Here is a 17698-nt window from a genome sequence, read left to right on the forward strand (position 1 = left end):
CTCTGCAAAGTGAGACCCAGGCAGAAAGGGAGCTTATTAAATTGGAAGGGCCAGGTATGTACTGGGCACCACGATGAATACAGATGCTGTGGTACTGCTGAGCCTTAAAACAGGACTGCTCCCTCACTGCAGCTTGTTCAGCTGCACGGGAGTTCTGCGTTTCATGCTGTGTTTGCTCCAACACAGGTGATGCTCTACTTCAGGGTGGGATGAAGCAACTCCTCATCTGCAGCACAAACCTCTGCCTTGGGAGCTTTGGGCTGACATCTGATGAGTTCAAAACATCACCTGCCTCAGACTATTCGGCTTTCCTCAGCTTTGCCCCAAACTCATCCTTGACCTGTTGGGAAGCTACGTGGTTTCCAGAGGGTGTGTGCAGGAGCTGACCAAGCTTCCTCGTGAAAGGGAACCTGAGAAAATGCAAATAAGGGAGGCTGCTATTCCTCTTAGAGAGGAGGAAGCCTAGTCATGTGCAGATTTATCATATCTTGCTCTTTAGCCTTGTTGCATTAATAGGCCTGAAGACTGGTGCTTGATCACTTTTAGGGTGTGTATCTCCATGAGCCATCTATCCACAGCGTGCACAGGGCTGTGTGAAGCTGCCATGAGAAGCTGATATATTTGCTCCCAAATCTGCTTCAAAAACAAAAAAAAAGAAATAAAAAGCAAAATTATCCCATGGTCAAATTTCCTGGGCGGTCCTTGGATTAATTTAATAAGGGATTGGGATTTGTGCCTGCCTGTGAGGTGTAGGGCTGAGTGTGGGAAGCAGGGCAGCTGTGCAGGGACAGGAGGGCTGTCCTTGTAGAAAAACACACTGAGCCCAGGGTTGTTTCGCCAAACCCCCAGCACTGGTTTCTGTGCTGGGAGGGCCATAATTCTCACTTCAGCAGGGCTTTCACACATAACTCCTCGAATAACAAGGCAGACTTTTTATTTTGATCCTTTCCCTTCACTGGCCAAGGCTTTGTCTGAGTCGGGGGGAAACGCAGGAGGCAAATTTAATCCTCGGGTTGGCATCTGTGGGTGTCTGGATATTTATATGGCTCTGGCTGTGGCAGTGTGCTTGCTAAGGGTTACCAGCTGTCTGAGAGGGTTATAATGAAGATTAACTCTGTGCAAGCCATTTAAAATTTAATAATTACATAAAATACTTATGCTGGCTGTTCCTTTTTAAACTAAAGGAGGAGCGAGTCCACTCTGCAGGTCCCCATTGCCAACACAGGGACACACACACAGGGGGAGCATCACGTGGTGGGGGGCAGGAGCACATGAGGGTCCCAGGAGGGCCGGACCAAGGGTGCTCTTATAGAGGCGACTTTCCATGGAGGGAAAGGGAAGTCTTGTCTCCTGCTGACCCTCAGGTTCCTGGGTCTGAAACATGTTCGTAACTGCATGTGGCTGATCACAGATGTTCCTCCATTGCCTGGTTTGGTTTGAGTTATTTTCCAGAGTGTGGGAAGGCTTTGTCAGGAGTCCCTTTCCTGCCCTGCAAGATTTTTGTTTTCTTAAAAACCCCCACAGACATCACCATGTAGTGGTTTGTTGCTCAAACAGCAGTTGCTGAGGATGTGACTCACTGGCTCCTGTGAGGGTCTGATACCAGCACTGTCCTCCATGGGGGAAATAGCAAATCTCTAACAAGTATTCTTAAGTGTGTCCTTTCCTTCAGTTTGGCCAAAGGCTCCTGCTGGAATTGTGGAAGGATTTGGGTTGGGAGGGACCTTAAAGATCATCTAGTTCCAACCCACTGCCATGGGCAGGGACACCTGCCACTAGACCAGCTTGCTCCAAGCCCCGTCCGACCTGGCCTTGAACACTGCCAGGGATGGGGCAGCCACAGCTTCTCTGGGCAACCTGTGCTAGCGCCTCACCACCCTCGTAGTGAAAAATGTGTTCCTAATATCAGATTTAAATCTCCTCTGTATCAGTTTACAGCCATTCCCTCTTGTGCTATCCTTACATGCCCTTGTAAAAAATCCCTCACCAGCTTTCCTGTAGGCCCTCTTTAGGTACTGGAAGCTGCTCTAAGGTCTTCCCAGGTCTCTTCTCCAGACTGAACAAGCCCAGCTTTCTCAGCCTGTCTCAAGAGCAGAGCTGCTCCAGCCCTCTGAGCATCTTTGTGGCCTCCTCTGGATTTGCTCCAATACATCCATGTCCTCCTTATGTTGGGGGCCCCAGAGCTGGATACAGGACTGCAGGTGGGGTCTCATGCAAGCAGGGAGTATCATCTCATTTGACCTGCTGGTCATGCTCCTTTTGATGCAGCCCAGAATATAGTTGGCTTCCTGAGTGGTGAGTGCACATTGTGGATGTCCAGTCTTTCATCCACCAGTATCCCAAGTCCTTCTTGGTACAACTGCTCTCAATCCCTTCATTCGTCAGCCTGTGCTGACCCAGGTGCAGGACCTTGCACATCTTTTAAATCTCCTCATTTAGGATCAGGAATATATCTGGGGAAGGTGGTAGCAGGGGGGGAGGGTGCTGAGTTTCCAGTAACTGCCCCTTTTTGGTGGAGGTTGGTGACATTTTCACAATTTGGAAAGGTATTTGTGTCGGGGATTTGGTATTTCTAAGTCCTGGTTTGTCCGAGCCATTGTGTTTCATCAGCTGGTGTTTGAATGTGCCACATTCTGACTTGCTTGTACATGCAGTCTCTTGGTGTGTGTTCAGAGGTAAAAATAGGCTGCTGTGGCTGTGTTTTGCATGAGTCAAGAGGATATTTGGAGGAGGTAGGTGGGCTGAGCTCAGGAACAGAGCTGAGTTTGCAGTGATTCGGAGCCCTTATCTGAATGTAAGGGAGGGTTGGGCTGCATTGCTGTGGTTCTCATGTCTGACTTGCATGTGCCCTTCAGCTGTGCTCTCCACCTGTGATGCTTCATGCTCAAGGTCTGTGCAAGTGTCGGAATCCAAAATCTGGATTTGTCAATGCATGTGGCATACTAATTAATATTGCCCGTCTCTGGAAAACCTGTGAGTATGTAGGTGGTGGAAGATCTTCGTGCTCTAGCTCAGATTGGTACCGGGATGGCGGAGGTCAGTTCCTGCAGGTTTTGTGGGTAGACTGGTGGGACTCAGCCCTGCTGATGAAGGGCTGAAGTGTGGAGTCTCCAGAAATCCAGCCTTTCTGAAAATTCAGGAAGCTGGCTCTGGAACCCCAGCAGATGAGCTGCTACTAGATGAGACCATGTGTGCCACAGATGCTGGAGAATCTCCTGAGTTTTGCTTCCCAGCTGGGTAAGACAGCCTGTAAGAATCATAGAATGGTTTGCATTAGAAAAGACCTTAAGATCACCTAGTTCCAACCCCCTGCCATAGGCAGGGACACCTCCCACTAGACCAGCTTGCTCAAGGCCCCATCCAACCGGGCCTTGACCACTGCCAGGGATGGGGCATTCACAACTTGTTCCTCACAGCATCACTTGAGCTGATGTGTTAATAGTTTTCTCTGTGCTATATCCCTTCATTATTTGTGGAATGGGAGGACACATGGCTTGGAAGGGCTTTGTAGCCTTGGGATTTCCCCTTAAAGGTGGCAGCACTCTTCTGGAAAGAACAAATGATGTTTGGCTTGAGCCTCAGAAGTGAAAATGATGATGGCTCTTTGTTTGTCAGAGGGTGGGGAGAGGAAGGAACCGAAGCTCCTCTGTGGCTAGGCTGTGGTTAGACTTTGCTGTATCTGTTGCCAGGTGCTTGGGCATAACATTCTGGCTTCCACTCCTCATGAGTTTGCTTGAAGATATGAAAAATGTAATGGCAGAGAAGAGAAATGGTCTCTTGCAGGTATTGTACGTAAGCGTGCCAGCACTGCTGGTCATGGCCCTGTGCCGCACTGGCCTCTTGCCCTGCTTGAGGCCAAGTGATCGCTGAAGAACTGGGTTTGTGTCCAACCTGTAAATAGCAGGGCTATGGGAAGTGAGTGAGGCTTGTCCAGGAGAAGCTCATGAGAGTCATTAAAGCTCAGCCAAGTCCCATGTGCTTGTGTGGTGACCACTTTGGTGATGTTCATGAGTGGAAGCAGTGACTGCTGTGCTTACACCAAACTGTGTACCACAATGAGGCAGGAGCCATCTGAAGGAGCTGGAAACGGGTGAGAAAAATCTTAAACCAGATTCAAGGAAGTCACTGAAATAAACTGAAATGTGTTTATGGGGAAGATTGGGGCAAAGCTGAGCAGTGGGCTTGGAGAGACCTTCCTGTAGATCATCCTATCTTTCCAGGAAGGTCCTCCCTTCAGCATACACTGCTGGATGTGTATTCAGCAGTGCTGTTTGCTTGTGCTGCTCTGCAGGCATCTGTCTGTTTCTGGACTTGTCTCCATTTGTCTCTGTTTGCTCTGTCTGTAGACATGCCTGGTTGTGCCCATGTTCCCATGTGTGTACATTCACCTTTGGGCTTTACATTTGCCTGTTCTCAACATGTTGGCTTTGTCCTGGCTTGAAGGGGAGTTCTTCATTGCTCCGGGGTTATCACCACCTTAAAATACTAGGTGGTTATGTGGAGTAGCCCATTCAAACAATTAGAGAATTGCAATGTTCAGATGATGGCAAGTGAAATGTCACCTGCCCAGGTACTGAAGATATGCATGGATGTCCTGGATCCTGGATATTGTTATTGCCTTCTATGGCATGGCCATGGCACACACAGCTCTGCTGGATGCAGCCATGGGGGTTTCACAGCAAGGGCTCCTCTTTAACTGCAGTACCGGAGGCAAGCAAAGCTGGGTGATAAATGGTGATGGTCCCTGGTGGTGGTGATGGAGAGGGTAGTGGTGCCTCCTGCATTAGCAGCACGGTGGAGGCAGCTCTGCCAGGCTGTTTCCATGGCCTGCAATTAAAAAAAGGAAGATGACTCGGGCTGTTCCCTGGCATTTGCAAGCTCAGAGTAGCTTCAGCATCACACCAATGTGGCTGTAACCAGCCTTGCAAGGGAAGTGTGAAATGTGTGAGTTAAAGCACCATCTCTGCTGAGCTCAGCCATTTTACTTGGGATGGCTGGGGTGTGGAGGGCTTTGAGCATCATTTCTAGCCTTGGCATGCAGATGAACGTGGTGAGAGAAGGTCCACATGGTTTGGTGGGTGGAGAGGACCCAGGACCAAAGGTGGAGCTGGGGTTTTTTTGCTCTATGCACCGTGGTGGGCACCTTCCCGTCCCAACGGGATGCTCCAGCAGCATTAGCGCTCTTCAGAGTAACTTGTGGGGCTTCTGGAAATATGGAAATAATAGGACTGTAAGCTTATTACAAGCATTAACATTTTCTTTAGTTCAAGCAGTAATACTTGGCAATGTGCAGCCACAACTTGTCATGTAATGGTTTTAATCTTATTTTTCAAGAACAGAGGGAGCAATGGTTTTCTAACTGACTGGAGCCAAATCTGTGCTCACGTCTGTGACTCTTCCATATCTCTCTGGGGTTTTATTTGCACAATATTGTAGTAGTTGTGGTGAACATATGGGGCTTAAATTCATTTAATAGTTGCAAGAAAATGAGTTTAAGATTCTTATAGTATTAAGGTAGACGTTTCCAAATTCGTTTTTAATGGAACATTTGTTCTCCAAAGATTATTACGCGCCATTAAGTCCTCTGCTGCCTGGTGTGTTCTCGTGCCCTGGGATATTATTGCCAGGGGATATAAACATGTTTATGGGGCCACTTTATTGAACAATGAGATTAAATATACTAAACTTGAAAATGTTGGTAGGAGCATGAGCGCTCTGTCATAAATCTTGTGCAAGAACATTAGGGCATAAACATCGTGCCACCGCACAAACTGGTACAAAGCAAGTTGCGACCAGCTGAAAACTCTTCTCACCAGTACAGCAGCTGTAAATACTGGGATTTATCAGCATGAAATACGCAGATGGCAGGAGGTAGTATATGGGCTTTTCCTTTCCTGAGAGGACTAGGTACGCCATGCAGGGGTCATAAACCAGCAAATTATGTTTTAATGCTTCTGTATGACTGAGAAGCATGGGCATGGGTAGAGCTCCCACCCAGCTGTTATGCTTCATCTCATTGCAGAGCAGCACAGGGGGACTCAACTCTGCTTATCTCGTGTGTGTGTGTATGTATATATATAATGGGCAGCATTATCTATATATCTGTATATATCACTCAAGCCAGGAAAACATAATCCCTGAGTATGAGAGAAGAAAAAGCTCTGCAAGATTTATGCACTAACTTACTCATTATATACAGATATATCTCAGTGTATTAATTGTTATCTATATACATAGATATATAATTAGTACCAGACTTGCTCATCCCTCTTTGCATTGCTGTCACTACCTTGGTGCACAAGCCTTGCAAAGCTTTTTCTATCCTTGTATTCAGGGTTTTATTTCTTTCCCTTGGGTTGAGTGATAAAATCAAGTGTCAGCTGCATAAACCTGGCATTTTGCTGCTTTTATGTCAACAGCAGTTGAATTTTCTGGTTTAAAGGATCTGACTCAAAACCTGAGCCGGCTTTTAGGCTTCTTGCTGACACGGATGTGTGATACCCAGTGGTGCAGGGCTTGGCTGCTGGTGTGATTTGAGCTGTCTGTCCGTCTTGAGCAGGACCGATGGCCAACACAGAGGCAAAGGCATTGAGTGGAGAGGAATTTGGAGCCTGGAAGCCCACAGCCTGTATCACCTTGAACTGAGGATTGATAGTCTTCATCTGAGTAATGGGAAGAGTTAAGAAGACCAGGCTTAATTCCTGTTACATATATATAAAAATATATATATCATATATGTGTGTATATGTATACACACATATGTATAAAAAAGGAGACATAAACTATACAGCCTGCTACATATTTTTATATATATATTAAGATATATCAATATATCTGTTTGTATAGCTTATATGTATGTATGTGTCCATCTATTTGGCCATATCAGGGCTGTGACCTGAAGGTGCAATTGGAAAGTTTGGTCTAAACTGCATTAGAAATTGTTAAATTTTAGGCCATTGGGAAAGACCCTGGCTCTGATATTCTTCGTAAGCAGCTGTTTTTGTTGCCACAACTGTTGTGCCTGAGGAGGGAAAGAGAAAGTGTCCCTGTAGCCATGAAAGCATGCTGGCTCGTGAAGAAACCCGAGGTGTGGTTACTTCTCTGGAAAGAGTGAGTTTCTCTCTGCAGCTCACCTACACCCAACCCTTCATGTGGTTGCTGGAAACAAGGTGTTGCTCAGTTTGATAAAACAGGGTTAATTCGCTAGTATGGAGGAGGTATGGCTTTATTTGAAAGTTTAACTCCTGACCTCTTAGTAGACTTAAGGAGAAGTGTGTTGTTTGCATTGCCCCTGAAGCTATGGGGAGGAAACCTCACTGTCCCAAGGGCTTTTCTGGGGGAAACCCTGCTTTTGCTCTTCAGATCCCCTTCCAGATCTTCCATTCACCCAATGCTTCTGTCCTGTAACTGAGTCATCCTGCCAGTCTGCACTGGAAACAGCTCTAAATGCGATCATAGCTGCTGTAGGTGCTCTGTTATGGAAATATTCATTTGTATAGAGATGCTTTGGTGACTCACCTGTTAATCCAGCTCCTATTCAAAGTGATGGCTGCAATGCGGGTGTATGGGCAAGCGTATTACCATGTCCCCTGTTCCTGCAGCCATGTGGTGGCTGAGTACAAGGGGTTTTCCTGTGCGAAAAAGAGCAGGAAATTAATGTGGTTAATTTTAGAGTGTGTTGGCCTTGATTAGAGTGACCTGTAGGTCTGTCACCCTTTACTGGCATAGCAGGTGTTGAGGACATTGCAGGTGCTTGTCTGCAGGCTCCTTGCAGCCTGGACTCATGAAATGTCTTAAACCAACCTAAAATCTCCAAAGACCAACCAAAGAAAAGCAAAGCATGGCTGTTTGGGGATGGAGAGAAGCTTTGCTAAAGCTTGGGTCTGCAATGCCAGGAGGCTGCAGACCCCCATGCCTCACCTGTAGCTCTTCTGCCCCACAGGCATCGACATCCTGAAGCTGGTGGCAGCCCAGGTAGGGAGCCAGTGGAAGGACATCTACCAGTTCCTGTGCAATGCCAGCGAGCGTGAGGTGGCGGCTTTCTCCAATGGCTACGCAGCTGACCACGAGCGCGCCTATGCCGCCTTGCAGCACTGGACCATCCGTGGCCCCGAGGCCAGCCTGGCCCAGCTCATCAGTGCGCTCCGCCAGCACCGGCGCAACGATGTGGTGGAGAAGATCAGAGGCCTGATGGAGGACACTACGCCGGTAACGATGGGCTGGGTTTTGCGTGCTCTTGTCTGATGCAGTGCATGTCTTGTCTGGCCATGGCGAGCATGTGGGTGCATGGGACCCTACTGCAGCATCAAGCTTAGCTCATAGCCAAACAGCTGGACACCATCTCTCCCTGGAGCTCCTTAGGGGTTATAATTAAGCTTTACATTACTTTTGAGCTTTGCCAAAGTTTGCTCAAAACCTTGTTAAAGTTTTGGCAAACTCTTGATTCTTACGTGTTGTGGTTTGCTTTTATCTTTGAAGGTCACCAGCAGGACCTGGTACTTGAGCCCTCATGTTGGGGGTGATCAACCTTAGGTGTTGACCATTGCCGTGTCTGAAAGGTCATGGACCGGCTGCTCTGCTAAAGCAGCACGTGGGATATAAAAGCTTGGAAGCACCCCAGGGTGCAGATTCAGCATGGCAGCACATTATGTTTCTGCAAGGTTTTACTTGCTGTAACCTGTTTGCCTCCTCTCCCTGAATTGGCTCCCACACGGATGCGGGTGGTGACAGAATGGCCCTGGGAGGGATACAGAAAGCTGTGGGAAGCAGCTTGTGCAAGGGAGGCTGAATCCCTGGAGCCTCATGCCAGTGGCTGAGCTGCATCCCAGCATCCAGATCATCAGCGGATGGGGCAGCCGACTGCTTAATGCCAGGAGCAGGCAGGGAGATTGATTTTGGGTTTTTTTCTAATCTGCTGGTTGGAAAGCCTTTAATTAGCGCTAATTCCGGTCTGACTCAGTGATTTGTCTGTCCAAATGCAGACAAATCAAGGCAGTTTCTCTCTGTACCAAACTGGTTTGATCCCAGTGAGCAGGTTGACCCGTTGGTGGCACTTTATGCTGTGGAGGGAGTGAGGACTCTCATAAGCAATGCAAACACATGCATGCTCCCTATGGCTAAGGGCATGATGCTCTTGGGGCAACCCGAGCCAGCAGTGAGCATCTAATGTGTGTCAGTGTGTCCTAGATGAGCTCAGGAAGGATGCACAGGTGGCTGTGCTGTCCATGATGCCTTTGGCCCTGCCTGGCATCCCTGGGAGCAAAAGGAGATTTCCCCGTCAGTCCCCATGTTCCTGTGTCCATAAGAAAGCAACGACACCCCCAACTCATAAGTAAAAATTGTGTTAAAATGATGCAGCTCTTGGACAGCAAATACATAAACCCAGCCAGCGTCTCTTCACCATCTCATCTGCTATCACATTCTTGCCCAAATCATTTATCTGGCGTCTGACTTAAGCCTGCGAAACCTGTGGAGGCAAAGCTGCTCTCTCCTGTCACGTCCCATTCCCTCAGGCAGCCCTTTGGGCTCTGAAATCCAAATATTTGCAACCCCTGATAGGAATAAGGGAATTAATGGGAGTCTCTGGAATGTTATGGTACGTTGCAGGAACATTTTCCCTCAAGTGGGGGAACAGCTCCACGGAAGACTCGCCAGCTTTTTTAGCTGTAGGAGATTATGCTGGTTTTGCATCGTGCTGAATGAATTTAGGTTAAAACGAGATTAGCCTTCTGAATCGCTTTGCTAGGGTTTGTGTTCTGCAGCGAGCACTGCAGCTGTGGGAAGGGTTTTGGGGGTGCATTTAACTTGGAGGGCTCCTGTTTAAGGTTTGCTCTGGCCATGAATGCTTCTCAGCCTTGAGGTTTGCAAAAATCTCTCCTCTTGCAGCCAGGCTTGCAGGGCAGCAGCATGCGAGCCTGGGCACTGTTCATCGAGCACAGGCACACCCCCAAATTAGTGCTGACAACAACAAAAATGGGGGATAGAAGGGGAAAAGGGAGAGGGTTTTCACTGCTATCCCTGGAAATTGCAATTCTCCATTTTGAAGTTAAAATCATAAAAATTCAGTGCAGCACAGGCACTGGGCTATGTTTTTTGGGGTTTTTTTTGGGGGTGCATAGCAGCATTGTGCAGATACCAAGGGGTGTCTGTGCTTGCCTGGGCTGGCCTGGAGCGTTGTTGGCACAGTTGGCTGCATTGGCTACTGTAAGTGTCCTACCGTGAGCAATGCTTTAAGAGCTTTTTATTTATGGCTCTGCTGGCCTCAGCTGAAATATTCCAGGGAATGGATGGAGGGGAAGCAAACAGCCTTGCTCAGGGTGTTCAGCAGCACAGCCTCAGCAAAGCAGATAAAAAAGAATAATAAATTAATAAGGGAGATGTTGAAAATAGAGAGGGGGAGGCTGCAGCCCTGAGCCCAGCAAGATTTACGTCTGTAGCTAATTGCATGCTGCAGATAATTCCATGAATCAGCAAATATGTCAGGGCTGGGTCTGGTGTGAGGTTAAGCCATGGGGGTTTTGGGGGTGCCAGAGGAGAAGAGGATGTGAAAGCAGCCCCGTGTCCAGGCACGCGGCTGTGGCAGTGCCTTTTGGCTCCTTCCCTTCCTCTTTTGCAGGTCAAAACCCTGCAGGTCAAGAGCCTGGAGCAGCATTCCCCAAATTCAGTCCCCAACAACTCCTGCCCATCCCCTTCGTTTCCTCTTTTGGCAAAGCTGAACTGGGCTGGACCCAGTAGTTAGCAGTTCATTTTGTGCTGTGTTAACCTCATGTGTCAGCAGTAGAGCAAGGGTTTTGCTGGAGTGGGCATCATTGTTTTACTCCAGGTTTGTGCTAAACCATGAGTTGATTTTCGGCTGACTGAGGCTGGGTTTGAACCAGGCTGGAGAGTGCACAATAAAAAGTTAATTATTTATAAAGTAATATAAACATAAATAATAGAAACACAAAAATATGAACTTTGCAGTTTGAGGTTTCCCTGCTGTGGTAGTCACATCTCCTTGGATTTGTGTTCTGTGTGTTTGTAATATAATGGGCTTGAGAGCCTAAGATGAAGCTAGAAGATGGTGAGGTCATAACAAGCTGAACTTGGTAGTGACTTAGCCTGTAATTGAGTTTAGAAACTGTTCATCATGGCTTCATTATCTCTTCATCATGGTTTGAAAAAGTGGGTGGGCAAATCCACAGAAAGGAGAAGCCTCTAGAAGCTCTCATTGAGATGCCATCTTCTGCTTGGAGAAGCACTTGGCCCACACATGGCCAGGGCTGATGGGGAAGAGCTGCTTCCTCTGTGTATGGCTTGGTGTCTAAACTGTCCCCAGACCCAGCATTGCCCATCCTGGGTTGCGTGAGGCTTGACTTGAGTAGCTCTTCTCCAGGGCTGCTTGTGTTGAGGGATGCTGGCTCTACCACTGAGGTGGTGTTGAATGCTCTTCTGAAACCTGGCCGCTGAGGTGAAGGACACAGAGAGGACATTTGGGCTTTTCCACCCCAGGGTGCTGAGCACCCCTGTGCCTTTCCCATCCCAGTGAAGGGTTTGCCTCCTGCTCTGCGGCACCTTCCCACCATCGCTGCATCTCTCTGCCACCTTGATGAGACCTTGTGGCCTGGCCAGTGGTGTTTCACCTTCCAAGGTCTGATCTGCCCTGAAGGTGAACACCCAAACACCACAAGCCCCATGAAGCTGCTCATCCAAGCAGATCCTCCCTGTGACTGTTGGGACTATAGCGAGAAGAGCATTGCAGGGCTGCCACCCAGCCCACCCTGGTTCATGTGCTGGCGTTCCTCCTCCTGCATCCTTTAGGGAGGCATAATAGATCTGGGAATAGGGCTGGTGTCAGCTGAGTGTCATCTTTTGGCAGGGAGTCTGGGAAACAGCTGCTTCAGTGCTAAATTTGTCCCCCCACATCCTAGGAGGGTGCTCAGCCACTCTCTGCAGCAGCAAACCTGCTACCGGCTTTCATTATTGCCTGGTTGCTGCAGGAAGCATTGCCCAGGGGAGGGTTTTTTTAATGCCTACGACTGCTCCTTCCTAACATTAGCACAGCAGCTGCATTTGCTGTTGACCGAGTTGATCTTTTATTGCCATACAGTAAAACGGAGCCAGAAAATAGGACCAACCAGTTCAAACAGAGCTGTTGGGACCTGCTGTGTAAAGAAAACAAAGCCAAGCCTATGTCGTCTTCTGCCCCCATCCCCTTCGGATCCTTTTTCAACCTTCAGACACCCTGAGCTGCTTAGAGCATCCTCCTAGATGCATTGGGATCCAAGAGGATGTCAATGCTTGAGCCCCATCTTAAAGCTGCATGGCAGCGTTTAGGATGTTGGGTTTTTTTGGCATTGCAAACCTCTTGCTGCAGTGCTCAGAAAAACCCAAAATCAAATTGGCAGGGTGCCCTGGCTGATCGCAGGGGGCTGCTGATGCGTCAAAGCCGCCGCAGCGCCTTCGGTTTTCATGCTGGACCATGCATTTAACAGTCTCCCATGTGTCTGTCTCTGCAGGTGCAAATGCAGCCTCAGTGGCAAGTGCAGGAACCCTGCAATGATGATGGAAAGGTGAGAAATTTGGTGGCTCTGGAAAGGCAAAGGGGCTGTGGAGGGTGGTTTTGATTGCTTTTCTTGTTTTTTCTTATTTTTTTTCCCCTGTCCAGAGCTGGGTTTCACTCGAGCACCACTGTTCTTAAAAATAGGAATGGCCAAGGTCGTGGCTTCAAGCAAACGAGTCACGGGCTATGAGTAGCATATTTTCACACCTATTCCACAGGCTTCACCTTGCAGCAACTTTTTGCTTTCCCTGGCTTCTCAAAACCCTCATTCCCACTTGCTTTGTTCCTGCGGTTTAAATATTAACACGCATCCAAGCATCCTGTTTGCTTTGCCTCAAGCTCGCTACCGTTCAGCTATTTGGAAAGCTTTGGGCTCCCAGGATGCTTACAGTCAAATAACCTCGGGTGATTTTTTTTCTCCTAGTGTGCTTTAGCAGCTGTTTAATTAAACTCCAAATGACTCACTTCTGGGAAGGGCTTTTCCCCTCTGCTGGGAAGGCAGAGCTGAGGCAGGTGGGTGCTCCCTGCCCTCCCTGTAATTGCTTCTCGGCCATCAGGCCCCTTTTTGGAAATGAGGTGGGTTTGTGGCTGGATCTTAAATAGATGAGTTTGCACGAGGAGAAACTCACCCCTAAAGCCTGTCTGTTATTTTTAAAGGGGAAATCAGAGCGTGTTGCAATTTGGAAAGTGGCCAGCCACTCTTCTGCTGCTTCCATTTCTTTTCCCCCGTTAATGGCAGTGGGCTGATTCTCATTGGTGAGCCCTATTGGAAAAGGAGTTTCAGGGGAGAAGGCAGATTCTTTTAATTAAAAATTAAAGCTGACTTTTATTTTTAATATGCATATTGCGTAATATGCTGAGCTAGAACAAATCCTCCCCTGTTTGTTTTCAATGGGGGCAGAGAAAAAAACCCCTTTTATTCTACCAGAAACAGGCTTCAATGTTAATTTAATGTGAACTAATGGGCGTCTCAGCCAACATGTGATTTGTGGGTGGCGAATTCCTCGACATGGATGAGGAATGTGCCGGCACATCCATGCCGACGCGGAGGTGGCTCAGTGGCTCCCTTTCCCCCAGCCTTTAATCCAAATTTTGCATTTTAATCCCTGGGTAGTAAGCAAAGCATGTTAGCAGGAATAGCCTGGTCTTCCCTCTGTAGAAGGAGAAAACGGGTTGGGAGAGTGGGTTGCACGTGGACAGGGCTTGCAAATCTGCGCTCTGGCAAGTCAAGCAGGGATGCAGGCTTTGGGAAGAAGTTATATATTAGGTGGTTATAGCAACCTGCTTGGGGAGACCTGGTGACATGCAGAGGTGCCCAAGCTGCCAGCCAGGGATGTGGGATGCTGCCCCAAGCCTCTCATCGCTGTAGGGAATGGGAACCAGAAAAGCTGTGCTTGAGATTTGCACCCCGAGGTGATGCAGAGAGACAGAGGAGGGTAGATAATGTTGGCTGCTGCCATGCAGGTGGGAAGGAGGTGCAAGAAGGAAGATGAAGAGCACAGTCAAATTAGGAAGCGGGTTCACGCCAGCACCCATGTGTGCAGCATGTCCCAGCAGCACTTGCTGCTCTCGGTGTCTTTGGGACTGTGGAGCCAGATGGTTACCTGTGGCTCACACCAGGGTATCATAAAGCAAAGGTACTTGGGTGACACTGGGGTCAGTGCCAGCCCTTGGTTGTCCTTCTGGCCCTGAACTTGGAGTCTGGTGGGATGGATTTGTCCCTCACACTTTAATGGGGTGCTCATGGGAGCAAGGGTGAGACGGGGCAAACAAATCATTAACTCTTAGCATGACCAGGGTAGCTGATCATGGGAGCGTGGTGCAGTGGAGATCCCGGAGGGGTCTCACAGCTCTCACCTCTCAACCTTGGCGCTGGTTGGAGGCATGCAGCCAGGCTATGCCTTGCTTTTAGCAAACAATAGCTGTGGAGCAGGATTTCTGGGGAGCGCTTACCTGCTTGGGCATCATCACCTGATTCCCCAAGAGCTGAGAGTGAGAAGGAAAGCCAAGTTAAAATGCTCTGCTGTGGTTCCATGTGCCACCCTGGTACTGCAGTTGCTCCTACCAAGAGCATGGGTTGTGTTGCCCTTCCTGCCTGTTGAGCACTGACGTGCCAAATGCCAGCACTGATGTCCCCGTGGGTCACCTGCAGTGCTTGTCTGGGTCAGCATGACCCCTGGGAGGAGGATGTCATGAGAACATGGGGACCTTTTGCCAAGGATGGGCTGGGGTGTGTTGGAAGCCAGGATGCAGACATTTTGAGTGCGAGCCCATTGCGTAGCATCCCCTGAGTTAATTTTCCGTCTCTTTCTTCCCCCCAAAGCTGGAAGCTGACAGACTGGCGCTGCCAGTGAGCCCCAGCCCAGTGAGCCCTGCGCCTAGCCCGAGCCCCAAGCCCCCTGAGGCGGCTGTCCTCACCGTGGAGCCCTCTCCTTCGGAGAAGAAATGCTTCTTCGTCGATGAAGCAGAGCCTCTCCTGCGGTGCGACTCGACCTCCAGCGGCTCCTCCGCGCTCAGCCGGACAGGCTCTTTTATTACCAAAGGTACCAAAATCAGCCCAGGGGGAAGTGGGAGGACTGAAGGGTGCCATGGTATGTCTCTTGTGTTCAGCACATGTGGTAGAGCTGCCCAGCGTGGTATCATTGAAGTAAATAACTGGGAAAACTGGCTCTCCAGGATACATTTATCCCATCCTTGTTCCAGACCAGAATATCCTGTTAGCAAAGACAATACAGATTTGAGAGGGTGAAAACACCTTTAAAGGCTTTTAAAAATTTGTGCTGCCAGAGAAGTTGTAGCATCCCTGAATATCTGGGGGGGTTTCTCATGACTTTTGGCTGTCGCATTGGCCTGTGCGTTATTGCATGAGATGAAACCAGGAAAATGTGATTTCAAAATTGATCTCAAGATTGAATTATTATTTTTTGCCCTTGGTCCTGCTTGCTGCAGTGTGTGACTTGAAATGTGAATCACCATTAGTCACCCCCCTTCTTGAGGGGGTTTAATTTACTGCATTTAACCTGCTGTGTTTAATCTTCTTTAACTTCTGGTGAAGGTGAAACACTGAGCTCAGTCAATCTACCGAATTTACACATGGGTGTGGAAATGAAGCTGACCCAACAAAAACAGCTTAAAAGAGCAGAATTCAGCTTTTTTGGCTCCCCTTCTGCCTTCACTTTTCTGTATTGGACATTCAGCATTTATAAGTGCTGTGTTTGCTCTAGTGGGATCCTGACTTAGGTGCAGCACTGGCTTCTCCATCTTCTCCCCTCCCTATCACTCCTTACCCTCCACTTTTTCCCTCTGTTCTCCTTGTGGCATGCCCCTCTCCAGAGGTGGCAACAGGAGATGGACCAAGGTCTCCAAGGAGAGCAAGCCCTGGTAAGCAGACGTTTCTTGAAGGGTTTCTTGACCACCCTCTCTTTTCCTCCTACAGAAAAGAAGGACACTGTCCTGCGCCAGGTGCGCTTGGACCCTTGCGACCTGCAGCCCATCTTCGACGACATGCTGCACATCCTCAACCCTGAGGAGCTCCACGTGATAGAGGAGATCCCGCAGGCTGAAGACAAGCTGGACAGGCTATTTGAGATCGCCGGAGTCAAGAGCCAGGAAGCCAGCCAGACCCTCCTGGACTCTGTCTATAGCCACCTTCCCGACTTACTGTAGACTTACTGGGTCACCATGCACTCTCCGAATATCTGCTAGAGCTAGCTTGGCACTCGTTAAGATGACCGACAATACACAGGCAGGTTTTGTTGTAGAATATATGGCCAGTATTTTCATTGAGGTGTCCTTGGTTTTTGGAGGGGGGACAGTTGGCCAGCGTTGCACCCCTCCACTGTAACTATCGCTCAGTCCAAGTCTTTGCACCCTCTGCCCCCTTCCCGAGTCTCTCTTCTCCCTTGTTCTCATTCCAATCAGATCAGTCGATGCACTTTAAAAAAGTAATAATATTGCAGTTAACAAACTAAAAGACCATGAATCTGGTGTAATTTAACACATTGAATCGGGGATTTCTCTATAACCCGCTTCTTCTGTCAAAGCTGTTGCTCGGAGTGACTGTCTCCCACCACCTCCCTTTGCCTTGGAGTGGTAAATGGCAAAAACACACAAAAAAAAAACCCCAGTCGTGGCTGGTTACTGTCTCTTAACGCAGCTAAGCTTCCCACCCGAGCTGACTTTTTTTAATGTACTATTGTATAGCTTGTATCCATTGCTGAGATTTTACTAGCACGGTTATTTATTGTATGGTTTTCACCCGGACAATGCATCGTGCTCCTATAAGCTAAAGCAGAAGCGCTTTAACCGCAAAGAAAAGGGTCAGCCCCACCAATCTTCAAGGCGATGAAAAGGTCCTTTGCCTTCAGTCGAATGTAAGGAGTTGTCTTGCCTTGCTGCTTGCGGGGATGGAGGGGCTCTGACGGGAGCCGGTGCTGGATGCGGGGAGGCAAAGGCGGCCGCCGGTGGTCCTGCTCTCCTCGTGGTGTAAGACTTAAACCAAGCTATGCTTTTACACTCGTGTCTCTTGTTTTTTATACAGACGTGGCCAATAGGTTCTCCGAAGACCTCACCTGGTCTTAATAGTCTCTTCAAATCACACTTCACTTTTTATTAAAAGAGATTGGGGGGTGGGAGGGGGGGAAAGCTGCATCGTAAGAAGTCTGTCTGATTATATTTGCAACTCTTATGCTCCCGTAACAAACAGTCTGTACTACCCTCAGTTTGAAGAAATCCCAGTATGAGGGTGGCATGTGCCACCCCATGGGAAAGGGTGGGAGTGGGGAAAGAGGGGAATGAATTGAAAAATTGCCTTCCAGTGTACTAATTTATTAATAAATACTAGGTGTTTGTTACTTGACATGATTCTGCGTTAACCTCCTTAACACCTGCCTCTGCTTAGGGACACCTGGGTTGGAGCAGGTGCTGCTCAGGGTGTCCGTGGAGGGGTGAAGAGGGAGATTTTGGGGTTTGAAGGTGGTGAGGGGGTTGTCTCCTGTAGTTTTGAGGTCAAATGTGGTTGCTTTCTGTTGGCAACACTGCCTTGAGTCCTCATGGTCTACACTGGAAATACTTCCCTCCGGGGCAGGTCCCTGCACTGAGCTGGGGTCGGGGACACGTGTTAATCCCCACGGTGGTGAGCAGATCAGATGGCTGGTG

At 48.7% G+C, this 17698-nt stretch overlaps 1 protein-coding gene across 2 annotated transcripts in view; it reads left to right on the forward strand.

Moving 5' to 3' along the window:
• TNFRSF21 (TNF receptor superfamily member 21) overlaps positions 1-17399 on the forward strand; it is a 31699-nt gene extending 14300 nt beyond the window's left edge. Inside the window, exons 4-7 of one of the 2 annotated variants that reach the window (XM_030490391.1) lie at positions 7943-8208; positions 12498-12551; positions 14865-15084; positions 15978-17399. In XM_030490391.1, the coding sequence (XP_030346251.1) occupies positions 7943-8208; positions 12498-12551; positions 14865-15084; positions 15978-16207 (770 nt within the window). In that variant the 3' untranslated portion in view covers positions 16208-17399. The remainder of the gene's footprint in view (positions 1-7942; positions 8209-12497; positions 12552-14864; positions 15085-15977) is intronic. The other variant, XM_030490392.1, reaches the window with a different exon arrangement.
• Positions 17400-17698: the final 299 nt, after the last annotated feature.

This window comes from Strigops habroptila, chromosome 6 (genome assembly GCF_004027225.2).
Source record: "Strigops habroptila isolate Jane chromosome 6, bStrHab1.2.pri, whole genome shotgun sequence".
Taxonomy (NCBI): domain Eukaryota; kingdom Metazoa; phylum Chordata; class Aves; order Psittaciformes; family Psittacidae; genus Strigops; species Strigops habroptila.